The sequence below is a fragment of the Urocitellus parryii genome, chromosome 7 (genome assembly GCF_045843805.1).
Source record: "Urocitellus parryii isolate mUroPar1 chromosome 7, mUroPar1.hap1, whole genome shotgun sequence".
NCBI classification, from domain to species: Eukaryota; Metazoa; Chordata; class Mammalia; order Rodentia; family Sciuridae; genus Urocitellus; species Urocitellus parryii.
This window is the reverse complement of record NC_135537.1, coordinates 177,589,105-177,605,963: the sequence shown is the minus strand read 5'-3', so window position 1 is coordinate 177,605,963 and position 16,859 is coordinate 177,589,105. Positions and strand designations below refer to the sequence as shown.

The 16,859-nt window shown below is 48.1% G+C and overlaps 1 protein-coding gene across 1 annotated transcript; it reads left to right on the top strand.

Annotated features, from left to right (window-relative positions):
• The first annotated feature begins 4,824 nt into the window (after window positions 1-4,824).
• On the top strand, window positions 4,825-9,511 carry LOC144256217 (CMRF35-like molecule 3). The gene is made up of 3 exons (XM_077801298.1): window positions 4,825-5,185; window positions 7,273-7,369; window positions 9,370-9,511. The coding sequence occupies exons 1-3, from the start codon at window positions 4,825-4,827 to the stop codon at window positions 9,509-9,511; spliced, it is 600 nt and encodes a 199-aa protein (XP_077657424.1).
• The last annotated feature ends 7,348 nt before the right edge of the window (window positions 9,512-16,859 follow it).

Genomic DNA, 16,859 nt, shown 5'->3' with positions numbered 1-16,859 from the left:
CTCAATAAATTTAAAAGGATTTCAGTCATTCTCAATAAAGTTAAAAGGATTTAAGTCATTCTCTGGTCATGATGAAATTAAGTTGGAAATTCATAAAAGACAGTTCTTTGGAAAGTTCCTAAATATTTCAAAAACCAAATAGCTTACTTCTAAAACCACAAATAAACAAAAGGAAACTGTGAGGTTTTTTAATTGAATAAAAATGAAAACATAATGTCTTAGAAAACACAATGTCTCCTGGTGGGAGATGGCCAGAATATTGTGTCTCCCTAATATTTATTTCAATATTGGGACTTGAACCAGGGGTACTTTCTCACTGAGCTACATCCCCAGTGGATGCTGGACCCTTATCATAAGAGGATGGTGGTATACAGTGGAGCCTTTGAGGGATGATTAAGCCATGGAGGTTCTGCCCTCCTGAATGGGATCAGTGCCTTTACAACAGAAGCTTACAAAGATAACTATTTTTTTTTCTTATTGATATTTAAAATCTTCTTGTACATTCAGGAATTTAAAACCTGTTATAAAATATTTTCCCATTTTTCATTTACTTTGTTTATGATGTTTTGAGATTTTAGGTAGACTGATCAGTAATATTTAATTTCCAATTAAAATCCAACATTATGAGTCAGGTATACTGGTGCATACCTGTAATCCCAGTGAATCAGGAGGCTGAGGCAGGAGAATCTCAAGTTCAAGGCCAGCCTCAGCAACTTAACAAGACTCTGTTGCAAGATTTAAATTTTAAAAAGATTGGGGATGTAGCTCAGTGATAAAGTTCCCCTGGGTTCAAGTCCCAATAGTAAAATAAGTAAATAAATAAATCTTACTAAACTGGGAGCGTGGCACATGCCTGTGATCCCAGTGACTATGAACCTCTTAACACATACTTATCAGACAACAAATCTGCTGGTGCCTTTAGTTTAGACTTCCCAGCCTCTAGGACTGCAAGAAATAAATTTATGTTATTTGTAAGCCATCAAATTCATGGTAATTTGTTATAGAAACCTGAATGTGCTAAGATGGTGAGATGCTACTAATTCAGTATTTAGGGGAAATTTTATAGCACTAAAAAAAATATTGGAAAGGAAGAAAGAAACTATAGAAAGAAAATAAAATTAAGCCCAAAGTAGCATCAGAAAAGAGATAAGAAAGATCAAATGAAATAGAAAACAAAAACAATAGAAAAAAAATCAGTGAAATGAAATGCCATTTCAGTGACGAGATAAAAACACATTGATAAACTTCTAGTCATAGTGACCAGGAAGAAATCGAGAAGAAATAAAATTGCTAATATAAAAAAACTAAAGAAAAGTGGAATCACAACAGGTTTTACAGACGTAAAAAGAACAATAAGGAAATGTTACAAGGAACTTATATGCCAATATATTTACCAGCTTAGATGAAAAGGAAAAAAATCTTTTGAAAGGCACGAACTATCAAAGACACTCAGGAAGAAACAGATGATTGAAATAACTCTACATCTATTAATGACAGGATTTGTGGTTTAAAACCTTCCCATAAAACAAAACAGAGCAAACTAAAACTCAACACCCTGGGCTTAGATGGTCTGCCAGAGAGTTCGACCAAAAAGGCTGAGGTAATAGCAATTCTATAAAACTCCTCTAGAAACTGGAGATCAATGAGGCTACCATTAACCGGATACAGACCTAGACCAACAAGTCATTACAGGCAAGTATTTATGTAAATGTTTGCATAAATGAAAGTGAAAAAAGTTCTAAGGAAAATTTTAGCAAATTGAATTCAATAGTATATGGAGAAATAAAAGCATCATAATGAAGCAGGGTTTATCCCAGGAGTGAGAATGTGATTGACCTTCAAAAATTAATCAGTGTGAATCAAGCACACTACAAAATAAAATGCATATGATTATCTCAATAAGGCATGTGATAAACTCCAACTCTGTTCCTGATTTCAACAAAACAAAATATTCAAACCCAATCACAACAACAACAACAACAAAAACCCCAAGAAAACCTCTTGTCAAAGGAGGAAACATTTTCAACCTGATAAGGGGCAATTACAAAAGGTAATATACATAATTGTGATGGACCAATGTTTTCTTCCTGAACATCAGGAACGCTTTCTTTTCACTTCTGTTCTACATTGTAGTGGGGTTTCCAGGCAGCAGTAAAAAATTTATATGTATATGGCATCCAGATTGAATAAACAAATAAAAATATCTTGAGCAGGAGAAAATATGATTATGTATTCAGAAAACTCTTAAAATACCCCCTCTCTAAATATAACTACTAGAACTAGTGAGTGAATCTCTCACAAGGTTGCAAGCATCAGCTGATATCTATGAACTTGTAATAAGTGATCAGAAGTTGAAATTTCAAAATACCATTTATAATAACATAAAAATATGAACTCTTTAAGGATTAATCTACAAAAGATGTGCAAGACCTAAATGGCAAAACTATACAATAATGCTGAGAGAAACCAAAGAAAAGTTAAATAAATGAAGAAATATGTCTTGTGTATGGGTTGTAAGATTCAACATTGTTAAAAAGACAATTAACTTATAGATTCAACACAACGCCTAAAAATCCTAGTAGGATTTTTTTTTTTTTGAAAGAGATTGACAGGCTGATTCTAAAATTGGTGTGGGAATGTAAAGACCTGGAATAGTTAAAACAACTTTGAAAAAGAAGGACATAGTTGGAAAACATTCATTTCTGATTTCCACACTTAAAATAAAGCTGTAGTCATAATGTCAGTGTTGGGGTTAGATAGAAACATGGATCAAGGTGAATCAGAACAGAGGATCCAGATGTAGGTACACCCCCACCACATATATATAGGCAAAGCTATAAAGCAATTAAATGAAAAAATGATAATCCTATCAACAAATTGTGCTGGTGTCCCTGTGTTAAAAAAATGGATTTTAACCCATATTTTAGATTATTCACAACAATTATTTCAAAACAGATCATAGATCTAGATGTAAAATCCCAACCCACAAAACTTCCACAATAAAATAGGGAAGAAATCCCAGCAGCTAGAGAGGCTGAGGCAGGAGGTTCACAAGTTTAAAGCCAGCCTCAGCAACTTAGTGAAGCACTAAGCAACTTAGCGAGAACCTGTGTCTAAATAAAATATAAAAATGGCTGGGGATGTTGCTCAGTGGTTAAGCATCCCTGGGTTCAATCTCTGGTACCAAAAAACCAAACAAAACATGGAAGAAACTCTTTTAAGACCTTGGGTTTGGTTCATTTTTTCCTAGGTCTAACACCAAAAGTATAATCTATAAGATTGATAAATTGGACTTTGTTAAAATTCAAACCTCCACTCTTTGGTAAATAGCATGAAGAGAATACAATGAGACTGGGAGAAATCATTCAGAGAATACATACAGAAGCAGTGTGTCAGGGAGCCTCTGAGAGAGATCCCAGGGGTCTCCACCTCTGGGTACCCACAGCCTGGTGTAATCCCTTCCCCTGAGTGTGGACTGGACCTAGTAACTTGATTCTGGTGGACAAAGTATGGAACATTTCGTGGGCTATCAATTCCGAGATTAGGTTATAAAAAGGCTGTGGCTTCCATCTCCTTGCCCACTCACTGTCTCCTCCTGAACCCTGCTCTCTGGAAGGAGCAAGCTGCCATGTTGTCAGTAGCCCTGTGGGAAGGCTGAGTGTCTAGGAACTGAGGAAACTGAGACCTGCTAAAACCCACAGGAGTGAGCTTACAAGCAGATTCTCCCTATTGAGGTATCCGAAGCCCCAGCTGGCTGATACCTCAGTCACAACCTTGTGAGCCAGGGGACCCAGCCAAGCCATGTCCAGCTTCGTGATCTGAAGAAAGCGTGAGATAATAAATGTTTGATATTTCAAGCTACCAAGTTTATTGGTACCCTGTTACAGAGCAACACCTAACTGATACAATCTGATACATAATTTGTTTCCAGAACATAAAGAAGTCTTAAGCCTCTAAAACAAGAAAACAAATAATTCAATAAAAATGGGTTAAAGATTTGAATAGACACTTTACTAATGACCATATTTGGGGCTGGGGTTGTGACTCAGTGGCTGAGCGCTTGCCTTGCACATGTGAGGCACTGGTTCAATCCTCAGCACCACATAAAAATAAGTAAACAAAGATATTGTGTCCATCTATAACTAAAAAAAATATATTTAAAAAAGACAATATGTAGATGGCAAATAATCTCATGAAAAGACACTTATCATAGCTGGGTGTGGTGGAGCATACCTGTAATCCCAGTAACTTGGGAGGCTGAGGCAGGAAGATCCTGAGTTAATTGCTCCTGGATTCAATCCCTGGTACCAAAAAAAAAAAAAAAAAAAAAAGAAAGAAAGATGCTCAACACTATTATTCAGTGACAAGATGAACAAAAACCACATACTCAAAATTTAACAGCATTATGTCTACCCACAGGTTTGTATGAGAACATTCATAGTCCTTTTATTTGTAATAGTCCCAAAATGGGAACAACCCAAACGTCCTCCCGTTGTTGGATGGATTAAAGACTTGGGGTCCATCCATACAATGGACAGTGCTTGCAATAAAAAATAATGATTCACTGGCTGTTGGAGGGCAGAGAGGGGTGAAGGGCAGGAAGCCATTCTTGCTGTGTCCCCACTTTTGTTTCTTGAGAGAGCTGGGGTTGTGCTCACCAGTGATCTTCCTGGAGCCTTTGGCCCAGCAGGTGTTAAGTATGCAGGTCCGTCTCGGGGAAGGTGGGTTCCTTCCTTGACCCATTATTCATGATGCACTTGGACTTGGGAACTCTTCCCAGTGCAGGACTGTGGCCATGCCCTTGGGGTGGGAAGTGACAGCTACATGGATCTGTGTTTTCCAGGCTATTCCACCGCACAGAATAAAGTCACTGGTCCAAAGACAAAGAGTGGCCCAGAGCAGGGCTCACTGACCGTGCAGTGTAATTATACCTCAGACTGGAAGTCCTACAAGAAGTACTGGTGTCGAGGAGCTGTTTGGAGTGGCTGCAAAATCCTTCTTAGCACCACTGGGTCAGAGCAGGAGGTGAAGTGGGACCGTTTATCCATCAGGGATGATCAGGAAAACCTCACATTCATGGTGACCATGGAGGACCTCAGGAGAGATGACGCTGACATTTACTGGTGTGGAATTGAGAAGGCTGGATATGACCATAAGTTTCCAGTTAAAGTGACCATTGATCCAGGTAAGAGTGTGTTGATGTGTCCCTGAGGTCCCCCTGAAGTGGATGGTCCGTTATTCAGAGTGACCTGTCACAGAGGGGCTTGAATCCCGAGGTCTCACAGAGTCCTGAGTGAACACTTGGGGTTGGCCAGGGGTGGGGCTTCTTTAAAAGCCCCGGATCCTGGAGCCTCCTCCAGGAAGTCAGCCAGAGCAGACTCTCTTCCCTCTGCACAGCTGAGTCCTGAACCTGTTGCAATAAAGGTCAAGTGATGGTCCCCAGTTTCAGCCCTTGGTCTGGGAGACCTGCTACTGCTTTCCTGGGACCTCAGTGTCCAGGGGTGCCCTGCTCCTTGGGGTGCTCTGGGCGGGGCCTGGACAGGTGCTGTTCTCACCCCCCTCCGTATCCACCCTGGGGAGAAGAAGCCCTGTGGAGCCTGGTGTGCTGGTCTGACTCCTGAGCCCAGAGAGGCCTTCACAGACGGCTGCTCCTGCTGCTGGGACCCCGCTGGGAGCCTCTCATTCCTTTGGCTTACTGAGGGTCGTCCTAAGTCCTCCAGAAAGCAGGCGCTGCTGGAGGCTCCAGGGTCCCGAGGCCTGGGGTTGAAGGCGTTTCCTGTTGACTCTGCTGCTCGGCCCCTGGACAGGTGGCACCAGCTGGCAGGGCTCTGGGGGCACAAAGGAGCACCACAGTCACCTGCACCCAGGCCTGGAACCTCTGGGGCGTGTTCTGGTGGCACAGTGGGCAGCAGGCATTGTCTCTCAGAATCCTGACAATGCCCAGGAGGAAGGTGTCCCCATTATCGAATCTTTGTAACTTGCCCGAAGTGGAGGCCTTCCAGAACATTCTGTCTCATGGCATGCAAATGGAATTCTAGCAGTGCAGACTCTGGATAAGCTCAGAGGGCACCCGGTAGTTGCCTGGTGTGGTCGTCTGCTCAGCTGCCATGCCACAGTCCGGGTGGTGTGGACACAGGAGCATCCCTCACAGTTCTACAGGTTGCAAGTCCAAGATGAAGGTGCGGGCTGGGTGGGGTCAGGCTGAGGACGCTCATGCAGAGAGCCACCCTCTGGCTGTCCTCTCGTATGGTCATCCTTCTGTGCTTGCACATCCCTGGGTCTGTCCATGTGTTCTCATGTCTTCTTCTAAGGTTAGTTTAGGTCTTGTATCCTGAAAGGCCCTGTCTCCAAACACAGTCCCATTCTGAGGTACTAGGAGTTGGGTGGGGGTGGATTCAATGTTTGAATTTGGGGGGATACTTTTCAGTCCATAGCACCTGGTGACAGAATAGGGAAGAGGGTATTACTGAGGAAATTTGGGGTATTTTGGCTATGTTCACTATCTTGATCGAGTGGAGGTGTGACCAGGTAATCCATCCTCAATTAACAAATTATATAGTCAAATATTTACAGTTTATTATATGCCAGTCATACCTTGATCTAATATGGGAAAATGATATCATCAGAAAAAGAGCCAAATGTGATGTGATCTTTTATGTTTAGATTGTTCTAGAAGCTCAGCATGTGAGAACAGTGTGGTGCAGCACGAATTGGCACTGCATTGGAGGTGGATTATGGAGGTTATCACAAGCACCGTGCTCCACTGGGGAAGGGATGGCGACCTGGTGGAGCTGTTGGGAGATAGGAAAGGGTGGCAAAGGAGAGAGAGGAGAGGATGGCACCTGGTCCATCCTGGCACCAGCCATCAGTGCCAGGCAGCCTGGGTTTCCCAGAGGAGGCTCAGGGAAATGGGGCCAGCTCAGTGGGTTGCATCCCTGCAGAACAGGCCAGAGAGCTAGCTTCAGCCCAGGCAGAGACTCAGAAAGAGCTAGTGTGGCCTAGGGACCACAAAACTCCATTGTGTGGACTCAGCTTGTCAGACAGACCAGGACTGATTATTATAACTTGCTCCCTAAGTTTGGTCCTCAGAATCTCTTGCATGGTCACCAAGTTGTTTTCTGTATTATAGAACTACTTTAATGTTTTAGATGACAGCTAAAGGGTCCTGGTGGCCAAGGAGAAACTCTTTAGTTCTCAGGGGGAGAATACTCTGCATCCAGAGCTGGGTTGTTCATGGAAAAAGTAACTCTGTTTGGCTTTGTTTAGCCCCAGGAAATCCAGTGACAGCAAGGACAACCTCAGTGACTTCGATCACTGTGAAGACCGCCAGCAACCCATCAGTGACTCGCACCACCAGCCTCCTCGAGTGGTAAGCAGAGGTGGGACCTAGAGTCCTTTCTTGGGGGCCTGGCCCCATGGCACCTCCTCTGGGAAGGTTTCCAGATTAAATTCAGGATGCCCAGGAATCCTGGAATTCAGACAAACAATAAATAATGCTTTAGCCAAAGGTAACCCAAGTGTTTAATGGGACAGTCTAACACTAAAAAGTATCTGTGTTTATCTGGCTATGAAGGTTACCTGGGCTCCCTGCACTTTCACCTGCTAAACCTGGTCTTGCATCCTGTGGGTGAACTCAGCTTTGTACCCCCACCTGTCCCCCTGATATATCCTCATGTCAGCAGAGTCATTGAAAAATCTGGGGTGGGCTCCCCAACCTCAGTTTACCTTTGAGCACACACGTGAAGGCAAAGACTTCGGCTGGGTGGGTAGCAGAAGAGGAGAATGGGCCTGGGCCTCTGGCCTCACTCCAACATGACCCCCTGGGGACAAGACTGCCACAGTTTGGCCTGTGTGGGTTGGGGAAGACTCCTCTCCCATCTGCTCCCGGCAAGGCTCCTTGTCCAGCCCACCTCTCCCCTAGTACCCAGTGAGGTGTGGGAGGTGCAGAGGGGAGGGTGGGGAGCTGGAAGTTTGGCTCCATTCCTCATGGCGGAGGCTGTGGAGTGCCAGTCTGAGGCTGACCTCCCTTGAAGATATCCAAAGGAATTCAGCCTCTGATAGCTCTCCAGCTTAACTCCATCTCAGGTCGCTGCGGTCAGGCCCCAGGTCAAGGTCACAGCTGAACCACAAACCCTGTGCTCCTTCCAGAGCCAATGCAAAGTCCCTTTCTCCCGCCCCTTCTGCCTTCCAGAACTGCACCCCTTTCTCGTCTGGTTCCCTTTCTAGTCGATGCTGTTCCTTCCACTCTCTTACTCTTGAGTTAGCTAAATACTTATGAGGAACTCCACCTTGGGGGCTGCTTTAGGCTCCTTGCTTGGATTTTTTTTTTTTTTTTTGGTACCAGGCATTCACCCCAAGAGCCCTTAACCACTGAGTCACTTCCTTGCCTTTATTATTATTATTATTATTATATTTATTATTTTTAATTTTGAGTCAGGGTCTCACTAAGTTGCTTCATGCTAAATTGCTGGGGCTGGCTGAGCCTCTGGATTAGCAGCGTTCCCCACCACGCCCAGGTCTTTGGCTGGTGGTGTTTGTTTGTTTGGTTGGTTTCCTCCTGTGTTTTGGAAGTGCCTCTGTGTAAATGTAGGGAGTTTTAGCTGCTGAGAGACAGAGGGCAGGAGGCCAGGGAGGTGTGGTGGAGAGCCCCAGAGACTGCAGAGCAATGGAGAAAGCACAGGGCATTTGACCTGTGCCCTGCCTGGTGGCCTCCCCTTCATCTTCAGGAACACATTCAGTCCACTCAGCGACCCATCCGCATTCTCATGTTGGATGTACCTCAGAGTTTTCACATCTACCCCTGAGCTGCGGGAGGCCTTCTGTTGGACTGAAACACAGATGGCCCCGGAAGGTGGAGACCTGTGAAGGCTGTGGAGGATGGTGGGGAGGAGGGGGATCGAGGGTCCTTCAGACTCACAGGGAGTAACAAAGAACTGCGGGGCCAGTGGCAGTCCATGGCACAGCGGGTGGGAGCAGAGGGAAACAATTCCCAGGTGTGGTGTCCCTCAAGCCTTCAAAGATGTGACGTCAGATCTGACACAGGCAGCTGTGAGGGGGGAGGGACATCTGGGTGGAGACTCTGAGACATAGAGAGCACAGCCGCCCCTCAGCTGGAGGGAGTGAGACTAGGTGAGGGGGATGTGGGAGACCAGCCCCCACGGCAGACTGGGGGTGGACAGGAAAAGGAGGTGGCTTAAGGCCAGGCTTACTGTGGCGGGGGACGCCCAGGCCTTCCAAGAAAGCCGTCCTGCTGGCCCCAGGTCTCCCTCACTTGGCTACTGGAACCCCGGATCTGGGCACAGGGACGGCTGGAAGACCCCAGGCCTCTGCCCCCGGTGGCAGTATTTATTCCCTGTTTCTTGTTCCCAGGTCCTTGCTCAGCAGCACCTACTTCCTGATCCTGGTCTTCCTGGAGGTGCCCCTGCTGCTGGGCATGCTCAGTGCTGTCCTCTGGGTAAACAGGCCTCAGAGGTGCCCTGGGAGGAGGCGGAGTCCGCCAGATGAGAACTAGTAGTGAAAAGATGCTCCAGGAGAAGAAAAAGAGCATTTCTGTGAGGAAGCCATGTGGTCGGCAGGACTGTGCCTCTGAGGCCACTCAGCCGCTTCGGGGAGCAGCCCCTGGACCCTGCTTCTGCAGCTCTGACCCCTGGGGGTCACGGAGACAGTAGGAAGTGCCAGCAGAGAAGGTGCTTCCCCCAGGGGCCCCAGTTCCCTGGAGGTCTCGTGTCATCTCAAGTGTGGTCACCTGCCACATTGATGGGCCTTTGTCTGCATTCCTTGGGGGGCCGGGCTCCAACTAATCGAGTGTTTCCACGTTGTAACCTCAGGACAGAGAAGGAAAGGGGCTGCCGCCCCACCCCACCCGGCTCCGTCCCTCAGTGACTGAAGTCGACCTGGCCCTCTCTGCGGACACTCCCTCGTGGTCTCCTCCGTCTTTGCGCAGTCGGGCTGCTCCTCTTGTCTGGGGGTGGTGGAAGACGGGCCGTACATTTTGGCACCCACAGCGATGGCCCACTGATAATGTGCTCTTGTTTTGGTCCTAGGGACTGAACGCAGGGTGCTTAACCTCTGAGTCACACCCCAAACCTTTTATTTTTTATTTTGAGACAGGGTTTTGCTAACTTGTGAGGCTGGCTTTGAATTCACAATCCTCCTGCCTCGCCTCAGAATTGCTGGGACTACAGGCGTGTGCCACCATGCCCGGCTTGAGCCGCACAGCTGGGGACTGTGGAGGAACCACAGTGGGATGCTGGAGCTGGAGCAGATCCCACACCGTGGGCTTGGGGTGGCAGAGGGGCAAGGCCACCACACAGCTGTGTATCCTTTCCAACGCACCCAGGCTAAGGTTCCAGCCAATGGCTGAAGCTTCCGGGTTGGCTGTCCAGAAAGTGCCTCTGGGGAGTGGCCTTATCAGAGAAAAGGAGAGCCCTTTCCTCCCTGTCCAGTTCCAGCTCCTGGGCTTGTACTTCTGGGAAGGAGGCCACTCTGGAGAAGGCACAGCCGGTCAGGGGCAGGAAGGACAGCGCAGGACACAGCGGGACGGAGGCTGGGACATTGCACCTCTCTTCCCTGAAGCTGAGTGTGGGAGTCGGGGTTCTCCAGGGAAGCCCAGCAGTGTGTGGGGGGCATTCCAAGGAGGCTCAGTGACGTGGAGGGCAGGACAGGCTGCAGAGCCGGGAGCTGCTGCTGCAGGTGGAGCTGGAGGACAGGCTGGGGCAGAATTTCCTCTTCATGGGACACTCGGCTGTTTTCTCTTAAGGACTTTAACCGATTGGACGATTGGACAAGGCCCACCGCATTATGGGGGTAATCTGCTTGGTTCAAAGCCTACTGACTTGATGTTAATTTCCCCTAAAACATACTCACAGCCACACCCAGGTGGGTGTTGGCCAAATAGCTGCATATCGTGGTCTAAGCAAGTGACACAGATCCACCTCACACTGGCTGTCCTGGCACATGGGGCACAGCTGGTACTTCACAGGGCCTCTGAAGCTCTCCTCCCTCTCACCTGCTCACGCCCAGCCTGGTCTCCCTTGCCTGTGGCTGCCACTCTCTGCTGTCCTCTGGCTTGAGGGGTGAATGGTGCACACAGCCTGTGACTGAGCCCATGCCCACTATGGCCGGAGCATGGATTGGGTCCCCAGTGCCACCTGCCGGGGTCCCCTGTCCAGTGGGACAGAGGCTGCTGCTCCTTCAGGAAACATTAGTCCAGGTCTCCCCGTGCCCCTGCTCTGGCCAGTCTGTGCACCCAGGCCAGGTCCCCGTTTACTCTGACCATTGTTCATTCAACAAACACTGTGTCTACTGAGTACCAGGCACTGTTCAAGTATAAGCCCCAAAATAGACCAAAAAAAAAAAAAAAAGGCCCAGTTAAGTGCCGTGGAAGGAACCTACAGTCCACAGACAAGGTCCCACTCAGCTGGAGAGTGGCAGAGCTACATCCAGACCCCGCCCCACCCTCCTGGGCTCCGCTGCCCTCTCTGACCTGACCTCCAGGGAAAGGCTTTTCCGCTGCCAGGTCTGGCGCCCATGCTCCACAGTCATGCCCTGTGCAGACCCCTGTTCTGAGTCCCCCGTTAGCATCTTGAAGTCACGCGACAGTCCGTAGAAGAGACCTTCCCTTCGTAACCTCCACCCGCCCCTCCCTTTCCAGGCCTGGTTTTGTTAGTATTTTTTGTCTGTGTGATATTTATATTCTCTTCTGTGGACATTTCCCACAGTTCAGTCTTCTTTTGTTCCTCTTGCTTTTAAATGTGTTCCTTGCTTAGCCAGGCGCGGTGCCTGTGATCCCAGGGACTTGGGAGGCTGTTATGTTTTGGATGTGAGGTGTCCCCCAGAAGCTCATGTGTGAGACAATGCAAGAGGGTTCAGGGGGAAAGGATTGGGTTGTGACAGCCTTAACCCAATCAATGAATTAATCACCTGAGAGGATTAATTGGTGATTGAAGGCAGGTAGGTGTGGCTGGAGGAGGTGGGGGATTGGGGTGTGGCTTTGGGCTACATATTTGTATCTGGCAAGTGGAGTCTCTCTCTCTCTCTCTCTCTCTCTCTCTCTCTCTCTCTCTCTCTCTCTCTCTCTCTCTCCCCTTCCTGATCATCATGTGAGCTGCTTCCCTCCACCACACTCTTCTGCCATGATGTTCTGCCTCACCTCCAGCCCCAAGGTATGGAGCCTGCTATGTGTGGAGTGAGATCTCTGAAACTCTGAGCCTCCAAATAAACCGTTCCTCCTCTACAATTGGGTCCTTTCATCACAGGGGCAAAAAAACTGACCAAAACAGAGGCTGAGACAGGAAGACCTCAAGTTCAAAGATGGTCTCCAGCTGAGTGCAGGGGTGCACGCCTATAATCCCAGCAGATCAGGAGGTCGAGGCAGGAGGATCACGAGTTTAAAGCCAGCCTCAGCAACTTAGCCAGGTCCTAAGCCACTTAGCGAGATCCTGTCTCTCAATAAAGGTAAAAAAGGGGCTGGGGATATGGCTCAGTGGTTAAGCACCTCTGGGTTCAATCCCTAGTATCCAAAATATAAAAGATGGCCTCCACAATTTAGAACCTCAGCAACTTAGAAAGACCCTATCTGAAAAATAAATAAATAAATAAGGGACTAGGGTGTAGCTTGGTGGTAAAGCACTGCTGGGCTCAATCCCCAGGAACCCCCCGCCCACCATGGATGCATTCATTGGTCACCACTCTCTCTTTTTTCATCCCTAATGTATCGTTTTCTTGGCAAACGTTTATCATGATGTAGTCTTTCTATTTTTGATGGGCCATGGGAGCTGTATTCTATTAGTTCTCGCATCTGTAGATTGTTGCTGGGATACTTCAAAAGCAGCCGCCCCGGGTAGAGTCCATGCCACGGTGTCTTTTGCCTCTGTCACCTGCAGATCTCCCTGCACTGTCTCCTGGTGTGGCCCCAGGAGAGGCCACCTATTTTGCTTGTACGCGGTTGCTCATTCTGACGGGCGGCCAGGATGACTCCATCTTTATCCTCTGAGTCCTGTGACTTCAGAATATTCTAGCTCTGGATCATCATCATCCCTGGACGCTGTGTGGCCTTTCAGTCATGAATGGAAGTTTCTCTTTATGTCAGGATTTTTTTTTAATTAAACTTAATTATTTTTACATTTGGCTTCTTCATTCTCTTAGGGAACAGCGGCACACAGGTGTGGATCTCCTCTCTTCATCCCCTGCACCTGCAGCAATCCCCTCTACCTAGGGGCCCAGGCCATGGATGATCAAAATGTCTTACCTGCCAGTCAGACTTGTGAAGATGAAAAATTGACAATTTTTTTGGGGGGGGGTTGAGATGTGGTGGTTAGCTGTTTATTTATTTATTAGTTTTAGGTGGACACAATATCCTTATTTTATTTTTATGTGGTGCTGAGGATTGAACCCTCATGCATGCTAGGTGAGTGCTCTACCACTGAGCCACAACCCCAGCCCTGGGTAGCTATTTTTTATACTTCTGGTGAGAGCAAAGATTTTTCCAATCTCTTTGGTAATATGCATTAAAATTCTAAAAATGCAGAGACCTCCATCCCAGCTATTTTATTCATAGGACTGCATCCTGCAGGTATATCCAAAAGTATATATCAAATCACACAGACAAGGAAATTCACTGTACAGAGTTGCAAAAGAACTGAGGGAAAGAATTAAACAACTCAAACAACACCTGGCTGGGTGTGTCTGGGAGGGGGAAAAGGAGCAGGGCAGGGCAGGAGTCTCAGATGCCATTGGTGCCCTGCCCACTTGCTGTCCCCTCAGAAGAGCATGTGTGTCCTATAGCCTTTGGGTGGATCCAGAGAGGGCAGATAAGGGGCCTCAGGGGAGGCTTGTTTGCAAGGCTGTCTACCTTCCTAGTGTAGAGTCCTTCACAGATGCAAACCTCCCCATGAACGATCGGCTTCTCAGAGCTACTTCTGTCTGTGGCCCCTCTGAAAAGTCATCTCAAAATTATGAGAAAGAAGTCTAGTTTGGGGTGGCATGTCTTAATCTCCCATAAGAGGAAAACATGGGTCTGATGGCAGAGCTAGGTCTTATCTAGCAACTTCGAGCAGGAACGCAGTGGGGGTCACACAAGGCTCAGGGCAAGGTCTGCACACAGAACAGTCTTGTCACAGAGTAAGCTTTGCTGTACAGACCTTCAAGACAAGGGTAGCAAAGAACAGAGCGTAGGCAGTCTCCCATCCTTTCGTGTGACCGAGAGTTGTGATGACCTGTTTCATGCACAGGGTTTGCACTCCAGCAGAGAGACCTTGCCCCCTGTACTTTCCATTCTCATAGGACAAATTTGAGGAGGTCCTGGTCAATTGGGGGATATTATTCAGGTTTCTCCAGAGAAACAGAACTAATGTTGTGTGTGTGTGTGTGTGTGTGTTTACACACATATATCTCCTACCCTACACCTATATATGCACATATATATCCACAAATATGCATATATTTGTACACATACACATACATATATATATATTTCTAGAAAGAGATTTATTATAAGGTGTTGGCTTGAGGTAGGGGAGAAGGAATATGAAGGTAGGTATAAAGGGGACAGAAGGAAGGACGAGGAAACATAATCTAGATTCAGTTCCACACACCTTTCAGGCCTGTCGCCCCCCAGGTTAGTCTCTTTCCCAGGCTGGTCACTCCCAAGTTTCTGGGAAATCTGTAAATCTTAGAGTTCCAGGAAATGCGCTCACTTGTGCAAACCGGCTTGTGCACTGTCAGCCCACATAATAAATGGATTAAGCAAAGTGACACATGCTGATTTTAAACACCTATAACCTAGGATACTTTCCAAAGTTACCCACTGGTCAGATCATGGAGCCCACGTCAGTCGAGGAGCCTGAGGATGGCCAGGCCACCATAAACCGTCCTGTGATTACCAGGCTGATGTCATTGCACACACCTTCCCATTCCCACCAAGTCCCCTTTAAGAGCCTGAGAATCCCCAAAGCATCTCCCACTCGAATGTCTCTGCTCTCCTGAACACGTCTCTGTGCCTTCCCTGACGCCTCCTTAAATTCATTTCTGGGCTGTTTGTCAAGAAGCCCACTCGTCCTGAGTTGAGGTCCCCCTGGTGACAGGTTCCCACAGAGGCCTCCTCTGGTGACAGGTTCCCACGGAGGCCGAGTAGTCTGGTCATCTGCCACATGTGAGAGGGACACCCAGGAAAGCCAGAGTGTAACTCAAAGGCTGAGACACCAAGGGCGGAAGATGACCACCCCAGCCCAGGAGGTACACGGGGGCACTCTCAACCTTCCTCTCCTTTCTGACCTACTCTGGCCCTCAACTGGTGGGCTGCTCCCATCTGGTGGGAAGGCGGTCGGCTTCACTCAGCACACCCTTCGAGACACACCCAGAAATCATGCTTGACCAAACACCTGGGCTTCCCTGGCCCCATCAAAGCGATCACTTCAGGGGGATGACCAGACTCCTGGGCACCAGTGAGTGAGCGACGTGATTGCAGCCGCTTCAGCTTCCCGGCGTTTAGTGACCCAAGCTACCCAAGAAGGGTCGGGTCCTCCTGCTGCAATCATAAGCCACCAGTCCCACGGAAGGTGGGTGGGCCTGCGTCCTGCAACGCCCAGCTCCTGCAGGCACCCAGGGGAGGTCTGGGGCATGCCTGGACAAGCCTGCTTCCTAGGGGCCGTCTCAGAGTGCAGTGTCCCCTTCCTGAGCCCTGGTCTTCTCTGGGCACAGGGGCTTTCTTTTGCTTCCCTTTGCCCATTTATTTCCCTGAAACCCAGGGAGCCCTAATACACCCTCTAGTGGATTAGCTTTTAGTTATTTGTTTTAATCCCCAATTTCAGTGGCCGCCTCACCAAGCAATGGGCTCCCATCAACGTTGCCGTAGCCAATGCCTCTGACGTTTGGCTCAAAATGGCCGCAGTTGCCTGAGCTCTTTCAGAAACTCAGAGGAGCTCAAACTGGTTGGAATCACTCACCTTGTACTTGGGTTGTGTGGGTGTCTGGTGGGTGAACTTCCCCCCACTTTTTTGTTTAAATTTTTTTAACTTTATTTTATTTTATGTGGAGCTGAGGATGGAACCCAGTGCCTGACACATGCTAGGCGAGCGCTCCGCCACTGAGCCCCAGCCCCAGCCCTAGGTGGGTGACCTTCTGAGCCTGCTGACCTCCATTTTCTCACTTTCTGAGAAGAGCCATGGAGTTTGGTTACTGAGGCCCGACCACCGACGGTTTCTCTTCTCCTCACTTCCAGCCTCTCTCCCCACACTTCAGACCCCCTGCTTCTTCACTGTTTGAATCCCTCCACCCCATCCCAGGGGAGGCTGGCTCTCCTCTCCACATGATTGACATCTCGTGCATCAGCTCTCCTTTTTAAAGCTTGTCATTTGAGTGGTTGGCGTTTTGCTTATGGCCGGCCATCCAGCAGGCACCTCAGCGTGAGAAACCCAGGCCTCTGCCCATCCCGAATCTTGTTTGGTGCTTCACTACAAGGTGCAAAAATATGGTCAGCAAAGAAATGAACTTTTAAATCTTGGTGCTGATCTGGTTCCTCATGATAAATGAGAAAAAAATACTTTTGCAAGGTCCGCGATGTTACAGGTTGAGCCCCCTTAATCTCTAGCACCTCAGAAAGGGTCCTTATTGGGAAATAGGGTTACACAGAAGAAAACAATATGAAGTCAAACTGGCATAGAGGGGACCCTAATCCAATCTGACCAGTGTCCTTACCAAGAATGTCATGGACGAGACAGGGGTGTGTACAGGGAGGGAGCTGCATGAAGACTCAGGCAGGTGGGGAAACGCATCCAGAGGCTCGACACGCGCTCAGCAGCCGCAAGAAGCCTCAGAGCCTCCCTCAGGCTTGGAAGGAAGCCCCTGCCAACGCCCAGTCT

What these genes read in the sequence shown, in the direction of transcription:
- LOC144256217 (XM_077801298.1), top strand. Translation starts at nt 4,825, where the DNA reads ATGGATCTGTGTTTTCCAGGCTATTCCACCGCACAGAATAAAGTCACT. An exon ending in TAAAGTGACCATTGATCCAG is followed by an intron (nt 5,186 to 7,272) that starts GTAAGAGTGTGT and finishes GTTTAGCCCCAG; the next exon opens with GAAATCCAGTGACAGCAAGG. An exon ending in ACCACCAGCCTCCTCGAGTG is followed by an intron (nt 7,370 to 9,369) that starts GTAAGCAGAGGT and finishes TCTTGTTCCCAG; the next exon opens with GTCCTTGCTCAGCAGCACCT.